Source organism: Gorilla gorilla, chromosome 5, assembly GCF_029281585.2.
Source record: "Gorilla gorilla gorilla isolate KB3781 chromosome 5, NHGRI_mGorGor1-v2.1_pri, whole genome shotgun sequence".
NCBI lineage: Eukaryota > Metazoa > Chordata > Mammalia > Primates > Hominidae > Gorilla > Gorilla gorilla.
The window spans coordinates 52,330,891-52,351,366 of NC_073229.2; the positions used below are offsets into that span (position 1 = coordinate 52,330,891).

At 45.3% G+C, this 20,476-nt stretch overlaps 1 protein-coding gene across 3 annotated transcripts in view; it reads right to left on the reverse strand.

Annotated features, from left to right (window-relative positions):
* Positions 1–1,167: 1,167 nt before the first annotated feature.
* ILRUN (inflammation and lipid regulator with UBA-like and NBR1-like domains) overlaps positions 1,168–20,476 on the reverse strand; it is a 111,616-nt gene continuing 92,307 nt past the window's right edge. For 2 of the 3 annotated variants that reach the window (XM_004043858.5, XM_004043857.5), the window contains one exon: positions 1,168–4,486. In XM_004043858.5, the coding sequence (XP_004043906.1) occupies positions 4,451–4,486 (36 nt within the window). In that variant the 3' untranslated portion in view covers positions 1,168–4,450. Of the gene's footprint in view, positions 4,487–9,569; positions 9,813–20,476 lie in introns of those variants that run through there. The other variant, XM_019029688.4, reaches the window with a different exon arrangement.

Below are 20,476 nucleotides of genomic sequence, written 5' to 3' on the forward strand. Positions count from 1 at the left end.
TATTTTTTAAGTTTCAGGTTCTGGTTTCTATACTAATACATCTTCAGTCAGTCATGCTCACTGGCCAGAATCCATTCTCTGAACACCCTTGACCACCAAACTCACATATATTCTCTCCTATCTCTCAGCAGTCTTGCCTGTTCCTTCCCCATTTCCCAAATCTGGGGCTGCCATGAGTGCCCTCAGTGCCTGTTCTCTTGGCAATCAGACAGGGCTGGGCACCAGGTGATGTCGGGGAAATGGTTGGGTCACAGCAAGCAGGTGGCCTTCTCAGGAACCTGCGTGAGAAGGGCCTGAGGGAGGGGCCTTCTCAGGAACAGGGTGGGAAGCACCCAGATACAACCTGAGCTGAGGCACAGAGGAGACTTGAGAGTGCCTGTTTGCTCTGCCAGAAGGGCTGGGCCCGGACCACTGCAATTGCTTCCCTGCCATCTCCCAGACTCAGCTGAGAGCCCCCTCCCTGTCACCCAGCCCCCGTGGGAATGGCTCAGGCCAGGAGCTACCATCAAACTAGCTCCTTTCTCCCAGGGCCTGGTGACTCCTTGACAGGTTACAGCCCCAAAGACAAACAGATTCTGCCAAGCAAATAACTGTTCAGCAGTGGGGGTGTTGGGGAAGGCCTAGGAGTGGGTCTGAAGCTGCCAGAAGAAGACCCAGGTGAAGTGGGGGGTGGGCTCCCCTGCAGAGAACAAACAGCTGTGGGCACCTGGAAAGAAGCACCATGCAGGTACACTGTCACCGGTGAGGGCACTCACCCCAGGGGTCTGTGGGCCAGTCTCCCAGGCTCTTTCACTCTGGGCTCTGTATCAGGCTGCTCCCTGAGAAAGAAGAGTCTTGCATGCAGGCCCTTGGGGCAGGGAACCAAACAATGCTTGCTGGCTGATCAGCTAACTTGGCTGATTTTCTTTGTGCTGGAGATACAGGTCATTTGGAGGCAGTTTCCTTACCTTCCTGGTCACTGGGCACCAGAAAGGGCAGGAGACCCCATTATAAACCCAGGACTAATTTCCCAAACATATAATGAACCTCAGGGTCTCAGTTTTCCCATCTGCAAAAGGGAAAGGCCCAGAGACCAAACAGTACACATCACAGAGCCATTATGGGACCACACAAGTTTACAGGAGGCTTGAGGGTGCAATAAAACTCACCAACACACATGAAAACAGCTTTTTTTTTTGGTGTGTGTGTTAATTTAATCATACAAATATTCATTTATACAATAAGGAAAAACCTCCTCATCTTTATCTCCTCCTAGGCACCATGAGGCCCCACCACAAACATCCAGTTGGCTTTCTACACACACCACTGTCCAGGTGGGAAGGGCAGCCACTGCTGCTCCTGCATTCACCCAAGGAAACAAAGGAAAGGTGCGGCGAGGCGGGGTGGGGTGAGTAATCAGCTTGCACTTCTGAGCCCTGGCAACCCTACCATCCTCTCCTGCTGGGCTCAGATTGAATTTGGGGAGGTATTTATTCTCATGCCCATTTCCCACCATGGCCACCCTCAGGCCACACCAGCTGTTTGGTGAGGTTCTCTCCAGGCTGGAAGTAACTTTGATGGGCTTAAGGTTACAGCCAGTCCTTACGGGGGAGAGAAGGCTGACTGCTTCTTGTAGAAAAATGCCCCAAATTCAACTGTCCTCATGGCAAAAAGAAAAAAGGCATGCACACGTGCACATCCATCCACACACACACACCTCACTCCATGCACACTGACAGATTCTTCCCAAGTCTGAACCCCTCTGTCTCCCCAACTGGGTTCAGACCCTATCACCTAACCATGGTGTCTGCCTCACCTCCTGGGTGCCAGACGCAGGTGGTCCTGCCCAGAGGTGGCCTGCCACTTGGTGAAGATTCTAAGAGAAGCAGGGACTATTGGGGCTGAGAGGTAGCCACTACCACCCCACTAGGCAGGGGAGCAGAGAGGGGCCCTGGGCATTGCTCTGAACCCATACCAGTGAGGGGAGAGAGAATGAATGATACTGATACCCTCCCTGGGCTGGGGAAGCCATGGACCCCTCTGCCTGCACTCCATGACTTGCACTTACTCTGGCCCTCTGCAAGGAGCTCACCTCGCCTCCAAGGATGTGCACAGAAATGGTTTGTTCTTGGGAAGGGAGACAAGGTGCTTGGGACATTTAACTTGCCAAGTGTGGTTGCCCAGAAGCAAGAGGAAGAGCAAGACAACTCTGGCAGGCCCAGACCCACTGACGGTGGCCCATGAAGCCCCTGCTGGGAAACTGGGAAGGGGCACCCAGTGTTGGGCAGATGAGGAAGTCAGGAAAGCAGGGGTTGTGAAGCCTCCCACAATCCTGCCAGGGACAGTGGAGATGTGCTGCTTCAAGGCTACTAAGCAGTAAGAACAGCTGGGCATGCATGGGCTCCAGGGAGGCAGTGTCTCAGGAGACTGGTACCAGCAGCAGCAGTCCGGGCCTAATGAGGCCCTCAGACAAAAAGCCATCCTGAGGCCTGTGGCGTGGGTACCTGGCAGAGACTTCCCTCTGCTCTGCTAGGGAGTGGAGCACTCCCATGTGCACAGAAAATAGGTGCTCCAGAGTAAGCTCTAGTGAAGTCCCAGACCCAGCTGCACCACGCTTCCCAGCAGGCTGGCTCCACCCACCCCCAGGGCTTCTCCAGTGGAATAAAGTTTATGCCCCCTTTTATTTTTTGGGGGGTGGGGAGGTGAAGAGGGAATTTCACACAAGCTTTTCTCCCACAATCAAGCTCTAAAAAAACAACAGTCTCAGAAGAGGATGAGGAGGAACAAATAACACACATTTTTTGGAACTCAGACACCCAGACAGAAACAGGCAGGCAGACCCTCACCCACACCCAGGCTATATGACTCCTTGCAGCCACTCATTACCTGGTCTCCCTGCCTGTCTCACACCTTCACCCACCACCCAGCTGGATGGGGGTGTGGTAACAGGCAGGTGACCCTGCAACAGCACCCTGGATCCATATCCCTGGCTCTCAAACCAACTAAGACTTGAGGGAAGGATGGGGGTGAGAAGAGGGACTTTGCATATTCTTGTATCTTTGGCAGACAGCTGTTCTAGCCTGATTCAAGCTTCCCATGGAGATACCCACATCTCAACCTGCTCAGAATCTACAGGATGCCAGGGCAGGCCACCTGCCTGAGTGAGCAGCCAGTCAATCAGCCTCTTGCTTCAGCTGGGCTGCCACTTGCCCACCTCCCAGCCAATAATCTAGCATCCTGGCAGGGAGGCGGGGCTGTGGAGGTCCTCTCATTTCCATCTAAATGTGGTCTCCAAGATCAAGTAGTCAGTGGCTGGCCCTTCCCCATGACAAATTCCCCCTTTGGGGCTGTATTTTCATACCTCTACAGATCAGCCGCCACTAACAGGGTGTGAAAATATCAGAGGACAACTGAAGAGAAACAGGGAAAGGTGTTGTGTGACAACAGAGAAGCATGGGCCACCTTCAAGCTTGCCTGCTGCACACCTGCTGGCGAGTTGCACCAACACCCGTGTGTGCACACGTGGTGCATACATATAACCAGCACAGAGGCACTGTTCCCAGAGCAAATGGGAAGCCACTGCATGAAGAATCCAAAAGAGCAGTAAGCATGATGGCATTTCTCTCTGCCAAGAGAAACATGGAAGAAAAGCAATTTTAATTGTTACAAGGGTGTGCAGAAGGACATCTCTCAGGCTTAGAAAATCCCACGTCACCTGAGATCTATCCTCAAGGCTTCCTCTGCTGGCCACACAGGGAAGTTTGGTCTTCAGAGAGGTTCTGATGCTAACAAGCCACAGGGTTGACTAATACAAATGTCAAAGGTGTAAATCAACAGAAGATTAAAGAGAAAAGAGGAGGAAAAGGGTGATAACTCATTGGCTGATGCCATTAAAAACAAATGGGGTCAGAGACTTCTGGAGTCATGTGGCAGGGCAGATGTACTCCTGTAGCACTGATCCGCAGAGTCCTCAAACATGCCACGCCAACTTTTCACCTGAATCTCTTCCAGAACAAGCACTATTCTATAAAGAATATGTTATCCCTTATTTAAAAAAATAAAAGTGGGGAAAGAGGGAAAAAAATTAACATGTGCTCAAAACTACAACTTTTCTGTAGGCAAAATAATTTTTGTTTAAAAAGATGGCTTTTTTTCCCCCATTTTAAACTTTTTCCCCCTTCCCGAGTGACCTAATGACTTGTTAGACTGATGCCTATAACAAAACCCAAAGTGGCTGCATGGATTTCTTCTTGGTAGCCTCAACACCATTCCTGTGATTCAGCATTCACACATGCATACTGAGTTTACTCAAAACTAGTCTGTTCTGCTTCTTCCTCTTCTTCCGGGATGAGAGGGGGTCAGAGCCAGGGGTCTGTGCGATGTGGTCTGCAATCCAGAGGAACCCCTTGCCCTAACCCCCCAAAGTCAGGCCTTCTGTCTTTTGTTAATTTTTCTTCTTGCTGACACCCGTTTAAGACTGGCCGAAGGGGTAAGGCCCATGGAGCCCCTGGAAGAGAGTGAAGATAGTCAGTGATGGTACACATAGCAGTGCAACTTGACAACCAAACCAAGTGCAAGATTCATGGTTCCCAGTGAGTCACAAGGAAGCCCCAATCCACAGACAAGGCCTGAGGGTCTTTGCCATACAAAACCTCGGCAGGCCAAAGATCAGTACATTTCAAGTTGCTAAGTTTCTCACTGAATCACATCATCCAAAGAGAGGGGAGGGTAGAGAGATAACTCCCCTATCTTTCAGATGGTAGATCAGTCAATGCCAACCTTCCTCCACCCAGGTCACAAAGCTTTCCTATTTCCTTCTTGACAAAAATGTCTCAACCACTCTGCTAAAGATCCTTATATGCCATTCTATGCACCTTAACTTCAGATGTAAGGCTACTGCTAGCTAACAACACATGTATCAGCAAAACACAGAAATAGCAACTATTTACTTAGCACCTAGGTCCCAGGCACAGTACTAGGGGCTTATCCTACATTGCCTTTAATTCTCACCTCTTCCCTAAAAGCCAGGTGAGTATTATAACACCTATTTCACTGACACCCATTTTACTGCAGAGAATAAGACTTGTTCAAGGTCACGTGATCAGGCCAAGTGCGGTGGCTCACGCCTATAATCCCAGGACCTCATAAGGCCAAGGCAGGAGGATCACTTGACCCCAGGAGCTCGAGACTAGCCTGGACAACATAGTCAGAACCCACCCCTATAAAAATTTTTTTAAAAAATTAGCCAGGTATGGTGGCACACGTCTATGGTCCCAGCTACTTGGGAGGCTGAGGTGGGAAGATCACTTGAACCTGGAAGGTCGAAGCTGCAATAAGCCGTGATTACGCCACTGCACCACTCCAGGCTGGGCAACAGAGCGAAATCCTGTCTCAATTTTTTTTTTGGAGATGGAGCTTCCCTCTGTCGCCCAGGCTGGAGTGCAGTGGCGCAATCTCAGTTCACTGCAAGCTCCGCCTACCAGGTTCACGCCTTTCTCCTGCCTCAGCCTCCCAAGTAGCTGGCACTACAGGCGCCCGCCAACACGCCCGACTAATTTTAGTAGAGACGGGGTTTCATCATGTTAGCCAGGATGGTCTCGATCTCCTGACCTCGTGATCCGCCCATCTCGGCTTCCCAAAGTGCTGGGATTACAGGCGTGAGCCACTGCGCCTGGCCAATCCTGTCTCAAGCTTTTTAAAAAAATCACGTGGTAAGAGGCAGAGCCAAGATTCAAATCCAAATTTGATGGACTGCAGTATTCCTTCTTCCCACGCTAGCTCTCCCTTGCCACATGATAAGGTTTATTCCAACTTGCCAAAGGCACTTTCTATGCTGGTTGGCTGAGTGGAAGAAGCTTCACAGTCTTGCTTCCCCTTATAAGAAAGACACACCAAGATGTGCCAACATCAAAAGCAGCTACACAAACCACGAACACGCTGGACCATGATGTGTGCTTCCTCCCCAATGCCTGCTTTTTGTTTTTCCATGTAAAGCCTCCCAAAACCAGAAGTACATCTCTAGCTGCTTGGTCGTATCACTAAACTAAACAAAAAATCCTCAGGAGATGATCTGCGGAATGGACAGGCCAATACCAATGGGGCATCCACTACGTGCCAGGTGCTGCAGTAGCACCTAACATGTTCTCTTTAGCCCTCACAAAGATACAAGGAGACAAGCATGGTCTCCAAGCTCAGAGACGTGAGGCAACCTGATTAAGGGAGCAGCACTGGTGAGGGAAGCAACTGGCATTTGCCAAAATGCCACATGGCTGTCAGCCCGAGCCAACCACGCCTCTAGCAGACGAGCTATGAACCATCTCAGCAGCCACAGCATCCACCCACTCAAGCAAGTGTGCGCTGAGGCAGCAAAGGGCTCTCAGATTCCATTTTGCAAGGCCTGGTGGTGGGGGGCCCATATATCAGAGGTATCAAGTTCGCGCAAAAGTAATTGCAGTTTTTGCCATTATTTTTATTTTTTATTTTTATTTTTTTCAAGACAGAGTCAAGTGCTGGGATTACAGGCATGAGCCACTGCGCCTGGCCTTTGCCATTACTTTTAATGGCAAAAAATGCAGTTAACTTTTACACCAACCTAATAGAACATAAAGCAGCTTAAAACAAGCTGCCCTGACTCAGCAGTTCCCAACAACAATCATTCATCTAGAACTACCCAAGGAAAGCAACAAAAGCTTTAATTCCCTTAAGGTTTAGAACCAATACAATGCTCAAAGGTCTCTGTGCAGGAAAAAAAAATGCACAGCAAAAAGAAAACCTGGCTAGGTACGGTCGCTTATGTCTATAATCCCAGCACTTTGGGAGGCCCAGGCGGGAGAACTGCTTGAGGTGAGGAGTTGGGAGATCAGTATGGGTAACACAGTGTGACTCCATCTCCACACGCAAATTTTTTTTTTTTTAATTAGTTGGACATGGCGACGCATGGCTGTAGTCCCAGATACTCAGGAGGCTGAGGCCAGAGGATCACTTGAGCCCAGGAGGTCGAGGCTGCAGTGAGCTATGATTGTGCCACTGTACTTCAGCCTGCGAGACAGAGTAAGACCTTCTCTCTTAAAAATAAAACAAAGTCACAGGTTCTGAGGGTTAGGAAAAAAATAATAAATTTAATAAAGAAAAAAGAAAACTCAAAAAACAAACAGCATTTGCTTCCTATGAAATATTTACCCCTTTACCCTAAATTTAACTGCTTTCCAGTCCAAAGCTCTACACACTTCATGTGGGCCTTTATAAAGCAACTACTGGCCTTATGATTTGTCTAGAATACTTGAAGAAGGGAGTTTATGACTTTGTCAAAAAGCTTATATTCCCACTTAACGGATAAATAAAGCAGGTTCTATTCAATTGGAAGAAACAGGAATAAAGACATATGCATTTTCAGATTTCCTTTGAGTGCCCTGGCCCTCAGACCATTCAGTGTGGCATTTAACTAGTTTAGATTATGGTTATTGTTGATCCTCTATTTACTGATGTTCCATGCCTTTTATGAAGAAAAATAGCTACCTAATTCTCTTTCACCCAATGAACTACATATCAGAGTTGTTGTTGTTTAATTGGAACAGAAAAATGGTTTGATGAACAAGCTCTATTTTTCTTACCCCCAAATTAATTACCATCACTTCAAGGAAGAGAGAGGGTACCAACTCTATTTGGAAGCTATTTTACGATCTAGACTCCCCACACACAGTATCATAAGTGTCTCATGTGGATCATAGAACACAGGCAACATAACACCAGTTGCAGAGGAAAAGCCTGGCAGAGATTCCAAGAACAGCTTGTCTGGGGAGTCCTATGGCAGTAGGCCAAGCGGGAAGACTATGGCGGTACCTTCTGGATGGAGGTACTTTCAAAACGGGAGGCCCATCCACATTTCAGATTCCACTGGAGTTCTAAGACCTGGTGTAACAGGTTCTGGTAGCCAACGACAATCCCAGCCTAAAAGTAGGATTTGGCAATACAGTTAACATTCACTCTCTTCTGGGGCCTAGCAACTCTTCAACTTTTATCTGTAGTAAAAACAGATGCCATATATTTTAGCTAACCTGGAATCAATGAAATATCTTCTCTTACACTTGTACCACTACTAGTAAGGAAAACAGATCAAGGGGCATATGCATTAGATGGTACCACAGAACCCTGAATTCAACTCGGACCCAAGCAAAAATCGAAGCCATCATCCTGATTATAAAAGCCAGTGAGCTTGATGCAGAAAGCCACCCCTCTCTAGGAATAATCATGTCCTATCACATAGGGACTAGCAGCAAGACTGATTTATCCATGCTAACGGAGGGTATAAATACTCAAACCCAGAAAAAAACTCTGGTATCTCACTCCAGGTCTAAAGGCCAGTTGCCCAGGGCATACACCACTTACACAGAAATGGGTTTCCAAAGGCTACATTGAACAGCCCCACATCTGCTAGGGGATATGAAACTGTTCAGGTCCATAGGGGCTGAGGTGTTGCTTGTTTTGCCTCAGCTTTCCCTAAGCTTTCACTGACCAGCTATCATAGGTATGAGCGTGGGGACCTAAGTTCAACCTGGCTAGAGAGCAGGCAAGCCTTCTTAAAGCGCAGAGGCTCCACAGTCATTAGCTAAGGCAGCAACGCCTCCTGCTCACCAGTGTTGGGGAAGAGACTTTTGCCTTAGGCCAGCTGATTGATTATAGTAGTTGGGCCAAGTCCTGAACTGGATTTCCACAATGCAATAATAACTACTGCAAGCAAGCCATTATCTGGCTAATTTCCTAAAATTAAAAAAAAATTTTGTTGTGGGGGGCAGGGGAGGGGCGGTCCTCGCTATGTTGCCCAGGCTGGTCTTGAACTACTGGCCTCAAGTCATCTTCCCACTTTGGCTAAGTGCTGTAATTACAGGCATGAGCCACTGTGCTCAGCCCTAAAATATTGTTAGAGAACATTTACAGACATAAAGACGAGCTCAGTCTCATCCTTATCAATCTCCTAAAAGGAAAATTTAAGATCTAGTACTTATAATCCTGTCCTCAAAGCAAACCTAAAAATAACTGTCTCTCTGATTTGTTTTACAGAATCATTTATAGTTGTGTCTGTCGAATAGCAAGAATCATTCCTAGCCAGTGATGTGGTTATCACTTATCTTATGTGAGGGTAAACCTGCAATATCTTAGAGTCCTTTCTAAAATTACACAGAAGTCAAAATAACCTTTCCAAAAAGGAGTACTAAAAAACTGTCACTGATAGAAAACATCAACTGTATGCCAAAGTACTAAAAAACAGGCAATCGTTCCATTTCAGTTGTATTCACCTATTTTCATCAGTAGGCAGGGCAGTGCTATCAGAAGAGTAGGCTGCCCTTCTATGAGGACAGAAGCTGTTCCTGATACTTATTTCTGCCTTGCACATAGTAGACTCAGGTATGAGTAAAATGAATGAATGAATTATGAAATACACTGACTGGTGAGTCAGCCGTTTTTTAACATTCCAGGAAAAAAAAGAAGGCTGAAATTCCTAATGAAAAAAGGATGTCTCATTGAGAGATTTTTGCATTACTCTTTCTGTATACGAAAGCTTGTTGTTTAGATAAATTACCAGAACACAGGACTTTCACATACCTGTCTTTATTTTGCTTTTATTTGTGATTTGATTTAAATAAATAAGAAGGTTCACACAGGTTAATAAAAAGACAAGCAAGTTTGTTGTATGGCTGAGAAATAATATGCTCTCTTGGTGTATACTGATGGCATTATCGGATAACACCATGAGGACCCTCCTCTTCCTCATTTCCTGGGTCAGTCCTGGTCAGTGCTTCTTCCGCCTAGTGCTCCTTTTGTATCACTTATGTACACTGAATGCAAACACAGAAGAATACAGGGTTTAGTACTAAGTCCTGTCCTGATTTGTACTGCAAACATTGTGTGGTGAGGCCCTGCTCACAGGCCTGGCCTGGCTGGCAGGGGCCAGAAACTGACTAGGCCCTGATCAAACCCATTAGTCTCTCATTAACTAGAAATAAAATTAAGTCTGTACTGGAGTAATAAGCAGGGCAATGGGCACTCTCTCAGTAATGTGCAAACCAGGGCCCTTTCCTTAACGCCTTCTGACTACTCCGGGAGGCTTGCTGGTGGCACAGCAGGACCCGTCAGCACGAGAGAAGGACTTCTGTAAGATGATTTAACATTGGTCTCGCTCTGTCGCCCAGGCTGGAGTGCACAGGTGCGATCTCGACTCACTGCAACCTCCACCTCCTGGGTTCAAGCGATTCTCCTGCAGAGGCGTGATCCTGACTCACCGTAACCTCTACCTCCTGGGTTCAAGCAATTCTCCTGCCTCAGCCTCCCAAGTAGCCAGGACTACAGGCACCACCATGCCCAGCTAGTTTTTGTATTTTTAGTAGAGATGGGATTTCACCACGTTGGCCAGGCTGGTCTAGAACTCCTGACCTCAGGTGATCCACCCACCTCAGCCTCCCAAAAGTGCTGGGATTACAGGTGTGAGCCACCGCACTTGGCCTGTTCAAGTCTCTTTCATGTGACAGTTTCCCAAAATTCAAAGATGTATTTGATGTACTGGCTGAGAATGAGCGTGAGAACCAGCCAAAGAATAGGAAAAAACCCTACTTTTACACTCAAGGGCTGATGACAGGGCAAGCTCAGTTCAACCAGGCCTTCTGATTGTGCCAAAACATTTAACTCAGTTATTAGTGTGCTGAATGTATTTTTAAAGCTCTGTAAAAACAACTTGTTATATCTGCCTCTGTAATAGTTTTTCTGTTGCTCTTAACTAACCTCTACAGTCCTGTTGAGGAACTTCTCATCTACCCATTTATCCTCCCTTCACCCATTCATCCAACCCTTCATCATTCATCCCTCCATCCTTCCTCTATCATCCATACTTCCAACCCTCCTCCCTCCACACATCCTCCCTGTCATCCATCCTCCTGTCCAACCAAAGTCCCCCATTGCAAAAGGCAACTCCCACAGCCTTCACTCACCCCCTACTCCCCTTACATATTTTTTAAAAACCATGAAAAATAAAACTCAAACATAACTGTGAATGAAAACACATTATTCAAAGTTTCTACATGGAGGTAGAGGATCCTAGCTGAATCTGACTTCCCCGTTTAGTAAAGATTTCAGAAAAAAGCTATTTGTTATTCAGAATTCTAGCTCCAAAGATCTGATGTAACAGCAAGTGTGCTAGAATCCAAGTGGGATGCTGTTATACAGAACTCTTTCATGGTCATCTCCTAGGGTAGAGGAGATTTCCAAAAAGGAAGAAAGAACCAGTAACAGTCTCACTGGGGAGGACAACATGAGAGAAGCTTATTCAAGTTCCTAGTCAGGTAGCCACCCTGCTAGGACACAGGATAAGGCTGCTGGTCCAGCTTTCTCTCAGAATTTCGATTCAAGCTCCTGTAACTTTCTGTCAACTACCCTTTCCTTACAAGCCATGATCTCCCCTGTGTGTCTTACAATTAATTGACAGGCATCAGCTTGCATAATGGCTGGTGGATTAAGGGAAGAGAGTAAGTTGTCTCTCTCCTTCTTGGTTCCTTTCAGCTATATTTGGTTGTGTCTTGCCACTCCCCTACTCAAAAGCATTGCTGGCACTCTCTCCTTTCATATTAAATGTGAACTCTCCTTTGCTTGGCTTTTAAAGGTCTTCCTCCAAAATGCACCCCACCCTCTTTAAGCACACCTCACTCACCGCAGCCAAGCTGGCCAGTGTCCTGTGAACACACCCTGCCTGTGGTTGCCTCTGAGCCTTCCTGCATGTGGTTCTTCTTCCCTCCAATTCAGTTTGAATCCATCCTCCATCAAGGGATCACTTTCTTGATTACTCCAAGTCTTATTGCTTTGGCCGTCCCCAAATTCCTATTATCACTTAAAAGTCAACTAGAATTCAACATACTTCATCTTTACTGGCTCTTATTCTTTCCTATGGATTGGTCACATCTATGTTATCAGATAGTAAATGCTTTGAAGATAGGGATTAGTGGCTGAGCACCCAGGAGACCTCAATTACTGACTGAATAATATCAGTCAGTATTATTGACTGTATAATATCAGTTAATATTATTGACTGTGTAAAGCAAACAGCTTTAACTGGCCCTTAGGCAGTGAAATCACAGCAAAAAGTTCAAGACCCTCAAACCTTTGCAGGGGAACATCCCAGCTCTAAGGAAGCTCCCATTTATCCTGAGATACAACAGTTCCTAACCTTACATTTTGTTCTGGTCCTGCTGGAACACAATTAAAGCAGACTTAGCTGAGAACAAGTCATTTGAAACCTGAGCATCTATACCAGGAGCCATTCTTACACTTTTGAATTATACTTTATCTGTTTGAACCTATAAATTTCACGAGTCCTACTTTGAGAACTTTCATCAGAAATTAAAATGCTGAATTCAGAGTATGGGGAAGAGAATGGGCCCTTATAACCAAAATAAAACATGCTGGCAATCTTGGGAACATTAGCTCTGCTTCAGCCACAAGAGTGCACAGCATCAGAACAACCTCAAACAATGCTCAGAGCCCAAAGCAAATAAAATGGAGCTGGACAGCTTTGAAGCTACTGAGGTACAAAAAGGAAAGTTCCTGGAGATACTTTTTATTCTCAGTCAGATAGTAATGTTACAAACAACAAAAGACATTTTCTAAGGCACATAGTTATGTTTGCTTAATCTATTTAAAAAATGCACACAACATTCATGCCAATGTAAACACCAGCAAGGCTGCGAGGACTTTACTGGCTCTTCTGGGTTTTCAAAAGAGAATCATCAAAATATTAAGCCCAGAGTCTCCTGGCAAGTCCCTTCTGGTACAGAGTGTGCTAATCTGCCAGCCAACTGGGACAGGTCCCTTGGTTGCTCTGTGTTGCTTCTTACCGGCCACACATTCTTTTGCAGTTCCCACAAATGAACGAAGAGGTCTCTACGACCTGACACTAAGTGCATAAACTACCTTCAGAGAATAGCCAACAAACTTCACTTGCCAGCAACCTCACTGTAGTGTGGTCTAGAACATTAGACTCAAACTGGATCCCTGGGTTCCAGCCTGCAGCCCACCTTCAATTTGCTGTGTGAATGTGAGCAAGTTACTTATAATACTTCCCTATTATTTTTTCAAACAAGGGTTATAACTACGAAATCACAAGTGTGTTGTGAATGAAGAATAAGAATAAAAGCAGTAAAGGTACTGTGGATAGTATGAAATGGTTTACATGTTAGACAGATAGTGTTAAACTCAGCCCTTGGACCTCTAACTATGCCAGAGGTTCACCAGTGGGGGAATTTTGCCCCCTAGGAGACAACTGGCATGTCAAGAAACATTTCTGGTTGTTACACTGTGGGGAGGGAGGGCAGTACTATTGGCATCTAGTGGGAAAAAGGCCAGGCATGCTGCTAACCACTGTACAATGCCTAAGACACATATACCCTTGCCTTGTTTTAAAAAAAAGACTTAACTGGCCCAAAATGTCAACAGTCTTAATCAGTCAGCTAAGAAACCCTGACCTCCTCTCATCATTTAGGGAATCACATTCAGTCTTACAGCATTAGATGCCATCCATGTGACGTAACTCTCAAATTTATATCTCCACCTAGACTTCTCTCCTACACTCTATATCCAACTTGGATATTCAACAGCCCACTTGACACCTCCATTTAGATGTTTATATAAATATCCAACATATCCAAAATGGAACCCTGTTCTCTCCCCACTTCTACTGCATCCTTTCCCCTCTCCATTGATGGTAGCTCCATCCCTCTAATTGCTCAGGCCAAGAATCCTGGTGTTATCCTTTATTCTCTCTTACATCCCCTTCCAACCTATTAGCAAATCCTGTTAGCTCTAGCTACACAATACAGATCCGGACATGGACCACTTCTCTTACCTCTGCTGCCACCAACCTGATCTGAACCACTCTTACTCTTTGCCTGGATGACGGCATTAACTTCCCTGTTGGTCTCCTGTTCCTACCCTTGCCCTGTATTTACCACCCAAGAGCTAGAGTGCTCCTTTTATAGCATTAAGTCACATATATCACCCCTCTATTGAAAACCTTTTAAGGCTCCCCTTTTCCCTCAGAGCAAAAGCCCAAAGCTTTATAAGGGCCCACAAAACGCTCTACAATCTGGTCTCTGTCCCCTGACTTCACCTTCTTCTACTCTCTCTCGTGGCTCTGCTCCAGGCACTGGCCTCCTTGTTATCCCTTGAACACAACAGGCAAACTTCCACTTCAGGGCTTGTACTGGTTGTCCTCGCCTAAAATATTCTTTCTCCAGATAGGCTTTACAGAAACAAAACTCGATTTTAAAGGAACTGTAGGACAGCCCCTACGTATGTTCTGTTCTAAAATACTCAGTATATTCAAAGGGAGATTTTTAATTTGTCCCAGAAAAATAAGACCCCAGAGACTGTATCTTGTGGCCACTATCAAGGAATACAGACAGGTTTGGTTTTTGTGTGTGTGACATCAAAAAGTACAGATGCTGCTATAACAAGAGTGAGTTAATGAAAATTTCAATGCCAACAAAAACCTAAACCCAAGTGACTATGAAGGTTTCTAGGTAATCTTTTCCCTTCTTGGAGGCTAGAGAGAAAGCAATAGCTGGTGGGGGGAAGAGGTTTAATAGAAGTCACATAATATTTGGTCAACAATTGCCTTGATCCTCATTTAAAACGTAGCTGTACATTACAGAAAGCCCACAGATGTCAGCCCAGCTAACAAAAATGTGCACTTGAACACTGCAATTAGGAAGCAACGCAGTGCAATGTTAAGAGAACACAGCATGCTTAGAAGTCAAAAATAACTGCTTTTGTTGCTATCCTGGTCTTATCACCCCGGTACATGACCTTGGGCAAATCACTGAACCAGTCTCAGTAACTGTAAAGGAGTGATAGTAACAATACTTTTATCATGGTACTGTTTGTGGACTACATGAAGTAATGCATGTCAAGCACTGAGCCTATTGTCTCTGCGGAATAAAAACTGGAGGCTGGGAAGCAGGGAGGTGACTGGAGTTTTTTGTCATAAGCTTTGTAGAACTACTTGGTTGCTTAAACTACGTACATTGATAAATTTTAATAACAAAAATTAAATTTAAAAAAGTCCTCAGCACAGTGCCTGGCGCATAACTGCTCAATCAATGATAGTTTTACAGCTCTGATTAATGTACTTTCATTGGCATGAGAATAGTGTGTTCTCACTACCTGTTCCTTGCCAGAGGGCCAAGTTACACCGATTTTCCATCTAGCTTCTCTTTGAACCATCTTTAAACCTTTCATGGAGAGGATCTGCATGTGAGAATGAAGACAACTCTAGGGTTTCATAGCAGTGGGAAGGTTACACTGGTGCCCTCTTAATGCCTCACATAAGCACTAGCCCAGTTGACACCAACCACCTGCCTTCTGGTCAAACTGCCTGGGCAAATGTTGGTCCCAATTCCACAAAGTCACCCCAAACCCTTCCCTTATTATTATGTTAAACTTTTTGGCCATTTCAAAGTAGATAATAGATCCACAAGCCATTACATCGCCAGGCCCATAGAACAAAAGATCTGCCTTTTCCAAACCTCCTCCAGTACCCCCCACTACTGTTTCTAAACCCTCACCTGGATGGAGAGAAAAGAACTCTTCTATGCCTTAGTCAACACAGATAGCAGCAGGTGAGAAAAAGAGCTGATTTCTGATGTAACAGAAGCAGACTGACTCCTGCTAGCTCCAGATACAAAATGCTCTACAGGATGACTGTCAAGAGAGGAAAGGGGTGGCGGTGGGGGAAGAGAATAAGCACAAAAGCAAGCCAGCAAGCACGAGCGCGCGAGCAGATGGCACTTGGCAGGGATGGCTCTGGAGGAGCGGGATGAACCTCCCCACAAAGATAATAATAAGTTTCTCCTTCTGAACCAGCATTTGATGGAAGTAATAACAGTGGCTCAGACTGTAATCCAGTTTAAAGTGGGAATATATGACATATACCAGCCTCAAACACTTTTTTTTAAAGAAAGAACAAACACAATATAAGAGCCATATTTCAAGTAACAAAATAAGTGAATCTGGGGTCCTCTTCAGCTCCCAGTGTAAATCATTACTCCTTTAGTGAAAGAAAGCAAAGCAGGTAGCTGTCCTAAAGAACAGCCCCTCGATTCTGCCAGCCACACTCTTATTCCCAGCTGTCCTGAATCAGACCATTTGGGGTCTTATTGCTCTGTTAAAGGCCTTCTTAGAAAACAGTGAAATTTAAAAAATTACTGGCATATAAGAAAAAGGCATACGTAACTTTAACAGGACTTTTTTTTCTCTCTCCACATCTCTGTGAATTGTTTTTCATCAGTTTCGCACTGTCCAAACAGAAGCTACTCTGGCCCCCCAGAGATGAGTCAGAGTGCCAGAATTCACAGCAAGGTTAGCCTTGAGTCAACAGAGTGAGCACCTATCCTACCCTAACTTGATCGTCAGATGCTCTTCAGCTAATCACATAAAAAGGGATCATTAAAACACTTTCTAGCCTTCACCAGTACTTAATCTCACTGTTCACCTGGGACAGACAGTTCAGCCACAACTGAGCTGACAATGAGGCTAGCCAATTTCTAACAAAAGCAGGGAGCCAGATTTATGAATCTTTGAGGCGAGTCAGCATATATTTACTTTTCCGACTCCTTCTGACAGCTCTCCCACAGGGAGAAACCCCTTTGCGTTGTGGGATGCAGCTAGGGCAGGCGTTCCCCCCAGGGACGGAGCACTGAGTTCAGGGAGCTTACGATTCAAGAACAGCTGGGAAGGACTCCGGGGTGTCTGTTTCCTGGCACTGACAGATGTGCCATTCTGTTGACATATCCACCCAGCCCTCATAGTGCAGGTGCCTGAAGCAATCTTTTACCTTCATCCTACCAACCTTAGCAAGTTAAACTGTAACTATGGAGGCAGCAGGAAACTACCTGCCTACTAAAACTGTGGTCATAGGCTTCCAGAGCATCACGTTCTTTCCCAGCCTTGATGGCAAGCAGGGATCTCTCTGGAGTTAATCAGATCTATTGCCAACTCAGTGATCCCTGACACTAGCACCTTAGGCACCCCTCCTCCCTAGCCAATAAAGACGGCAACTGAGCCGGGCATGGTGGCTCACATCTGTAATCCCAGCACTTTGGGAGGCCGAGGTGGGCAGACCACTTGAGGTCAGGAGTTCGAGACCAGCCTGGCCAACATGGTGAAACCCTATCTCTACTAAAAATACAAAAATTTAGCTGGGCATGGTGGTGCGTGCCTGTAATCCCAGCTACTCAGGAGACTGAGGCAGAAGAATCGCTTGAACTCAGGAGGCGAAGGTTGCGGTGAGCCAAGATCGTGCCACTGCACTCCAGCCTGGGCAACAGAGCCTGAATCCTGTCTCAAAAAACAAACAAACAAACAACAACAACAACATCAAAATGGCACCTGGGCTGAACTGAAAAATACTTCCCAATTCCAGAGCCCCAGAGGTCTCTTTCTTCCTCTCCACTCATTCACAAATAAAAGGGTGCTAATTTACTATAAACACCACATGGCTTGTGTGCTTTGAGTGTAAAAATACTTTATCTTTCTTATCAACCAGAAAAAGAAGTCACTACTTAAAAAACCCAGCAAACACTGGAGCTCTTCGAAAGATGCCATAGTCAATGATCAGATTATATAAGGGCTGTGTATCTTATTTAAACTCTGCCTCATTCACACCTTGATACTACTGGTCATCAACTCAATACAAGCTTTCCCTCAACACAACCTCCAGCCCAACAGGAGGATCTAGGGAAAGCTCAGGTTCACCTACCATGAAACACCTTTTAGTAATGTGGCACCTGGACTTGAATTCCAGCTCTGCCTCTCACTGGCCGTGTGATACTAGGCAAGTTACTTAGCCCCCTGAGCTTTTGTTTCCTCATCTAAAAATGAGATGATACATGTAAAGTATCATCTTTACATCTTTGTTTCCTCATCTAAAAATGAGATGATACATGTAAAGTACTTGGCAGCATGCCTAGCCCATCCAAATAGTTAAAAAAAATAACTCTGATATATACCCAATCTCATCACTTTGTCAGGTATACACTTCAGAACCTCAAGCATGCCTGCCTTTATAAATAAATAAATTACATATTCTCAAGCCAAATATAAATGTTTAGGATTATCTCTGCATTTAAGGCTCACCTTTAGCAAAGATTTATGATAGATGTCCATTCATATTTATGACAGATGTCCTCCACATAACCAATTCTTTTCAGCGTCATTTGTATATTATTCCATCCCTACTTGTCAAAAAAATACACTGCAACCAACTGAACCTATCTCCCATTGTCCATCACCCATATCTCGCGACCACATGCCCCTTACTCACTCTGCCCTTGGCACTTCAACTGTTCTCCATGTCCTTGCTGTCTGTCCATCTTTCCAAATCTCACCCATCCTCTGCAAAGCCCTTTCCTTCAACTCCATCTCCACTTCATCTCTGCTTCTCTAACTCTTATTGCACCCTTCCAGCCATTACATACAATACAGGCTGGGAGCAGTGGCTTGCATCTATAATCTCGGCACTTTGGGAGGCCAAGGTAAGAGGATCACTTGAGCCCAAGAGTTCAAGACCAGCCTGGGCAACACAGGGAGACCCCATCTCTACAAAAAAAATTAAAAATTAGCCGACTGTAGTGCCGTGAGCCTGTAGTCCCAGCTACCCGGGAGGCTGAGATGGAGGATTGCTTGAGCCCAGGAAGTCAAGGCTGCAGTGACCTGTGATTGTGCCACTGCACTCCAGTCTGGGTGGCAGAGTGAGACTCTATCTCAAAAAAACAATACATACACACAAACACAAAACCCAAAACACAAATTATATATTTGGACTGTATTGCTCTCTATTGACCAAATTCATACTTCATTTTGACTGAACTGCTCTCTAATTGCTTTGTGCATGTTTCATTTCCCCTACTGTACTACGAGCTCCTAGTGGGTAGGGATCCTTTTATTCCTCAAGTGTCCTAATGTACGATGTACACTGCTCTGAACAGTGCACAGATGTATATTTACTGATGACTACCTCCTACACCCTATTCTAAGGAGCCCTAAGAGCTAGAGTGGAGCTGACTCAACTTTAGCCAGAAATGCCTTCAGGGAACCTGCTCGATGCTTCATATAAATTGCTTTCTAAGATTCTGCTTAGATTAAGAAAAAAAGGAGACCCCAATTTCTCTTTGGCATCTAAGTTTCACACTTTCAACGCATTATAGTCAACAGTCTTTTTGGATATTATCTCTAATGGGAAGCTTTTCTCTACAGTTCTTGCAAATGCTACTTCTAAATGATCCTACAAAGTCCAGGAAAAAAATTAGATAACATATTAATACTAGTTCATCAACTCCAATAAATAAGTCAATAACCTCACCATAGTCCAGCCCTTCCAAAAGAAGCAACCCCTGGTAGGACCTTAATTAAAGCTGGCAGAAAACACCAGCCCACCATTCCTAACCGTCTGTGATAACTGTGTGCAACCATCACAGAGGTGGTTAAAAAGCATCAGTCCCTAAAGGAGAGGAAAACAATTAATGGGCTCTCAATTCAGGAAGACAAGTACAGTGCCCTGGCCAAGAACAGCAGCCCTCTCCTAAAACTGCAGTGATGGCCAAGCCAGAAAGCTCATAGTTGGGTGAGGCAGCTTCCATTAGAGAAAGCACAGGAGCAATTGGTTGTTTTGCCTTAATGTTCATCTTCCCATTAAACCCAACAGACTCAAGTTCTCATTCTAACAAAGCATGCTTAGCCCAGGGCTGGCCCATTTACCACCCTGAACAGTCACAGACTCTGGAGGGTTAAATTCAAGAAAAAATACTAGAGAAATAGGAGCTTAGAAGAAAATATTTTATTTATTAGAGTGTTAAGATGTGAAACGTCTTTCCTCAAATACAGGCAATTTACTCTCTTGCCAATTTACTTCTCTTATATCCTATACAATTAACACTAATCCACAAAATCCTTTGTAATGAACATCCAATCAACCAATAAATTAATCCTTCATTTATGCTATTACTACTGAATGAAGTCTTTCCTACTAGACCATGTGAAAGAGGACTCACATCACCAGGTTTCTTAATTTGTCTCTTGATCTAGACCACATTTAAACTACTGGTCAGGCCGGGCACGGTGGCTCACGCCTGTAATCCCAACACTTTGGGAGGCTGAGGTGGGTGGATCACCTGAGTCAAGAGTTAGGGACCAGCATGACCAACGTGGTGAAACCCCATCTCTACTAACAATACAAAATTAGCTGGGCGTGGTGGCACATGTCTGTAATCCCAGCTACTCGGGAGGCTGAGGCAGGAGAATCACTTGAACCCAGGAGGCGGAGGTTGCGGTGAGCCGAGATTGCGCCACTGCACTCCAGCCTGGGCAAGAAGAGCGAAACTCCGTCTCCAAAACAAAACAAAACAAAAAAACAAAAAAAAAAAAAGGAGGGCTGGGCGTGGTGGTTCACGCCTGTAATCCCAGC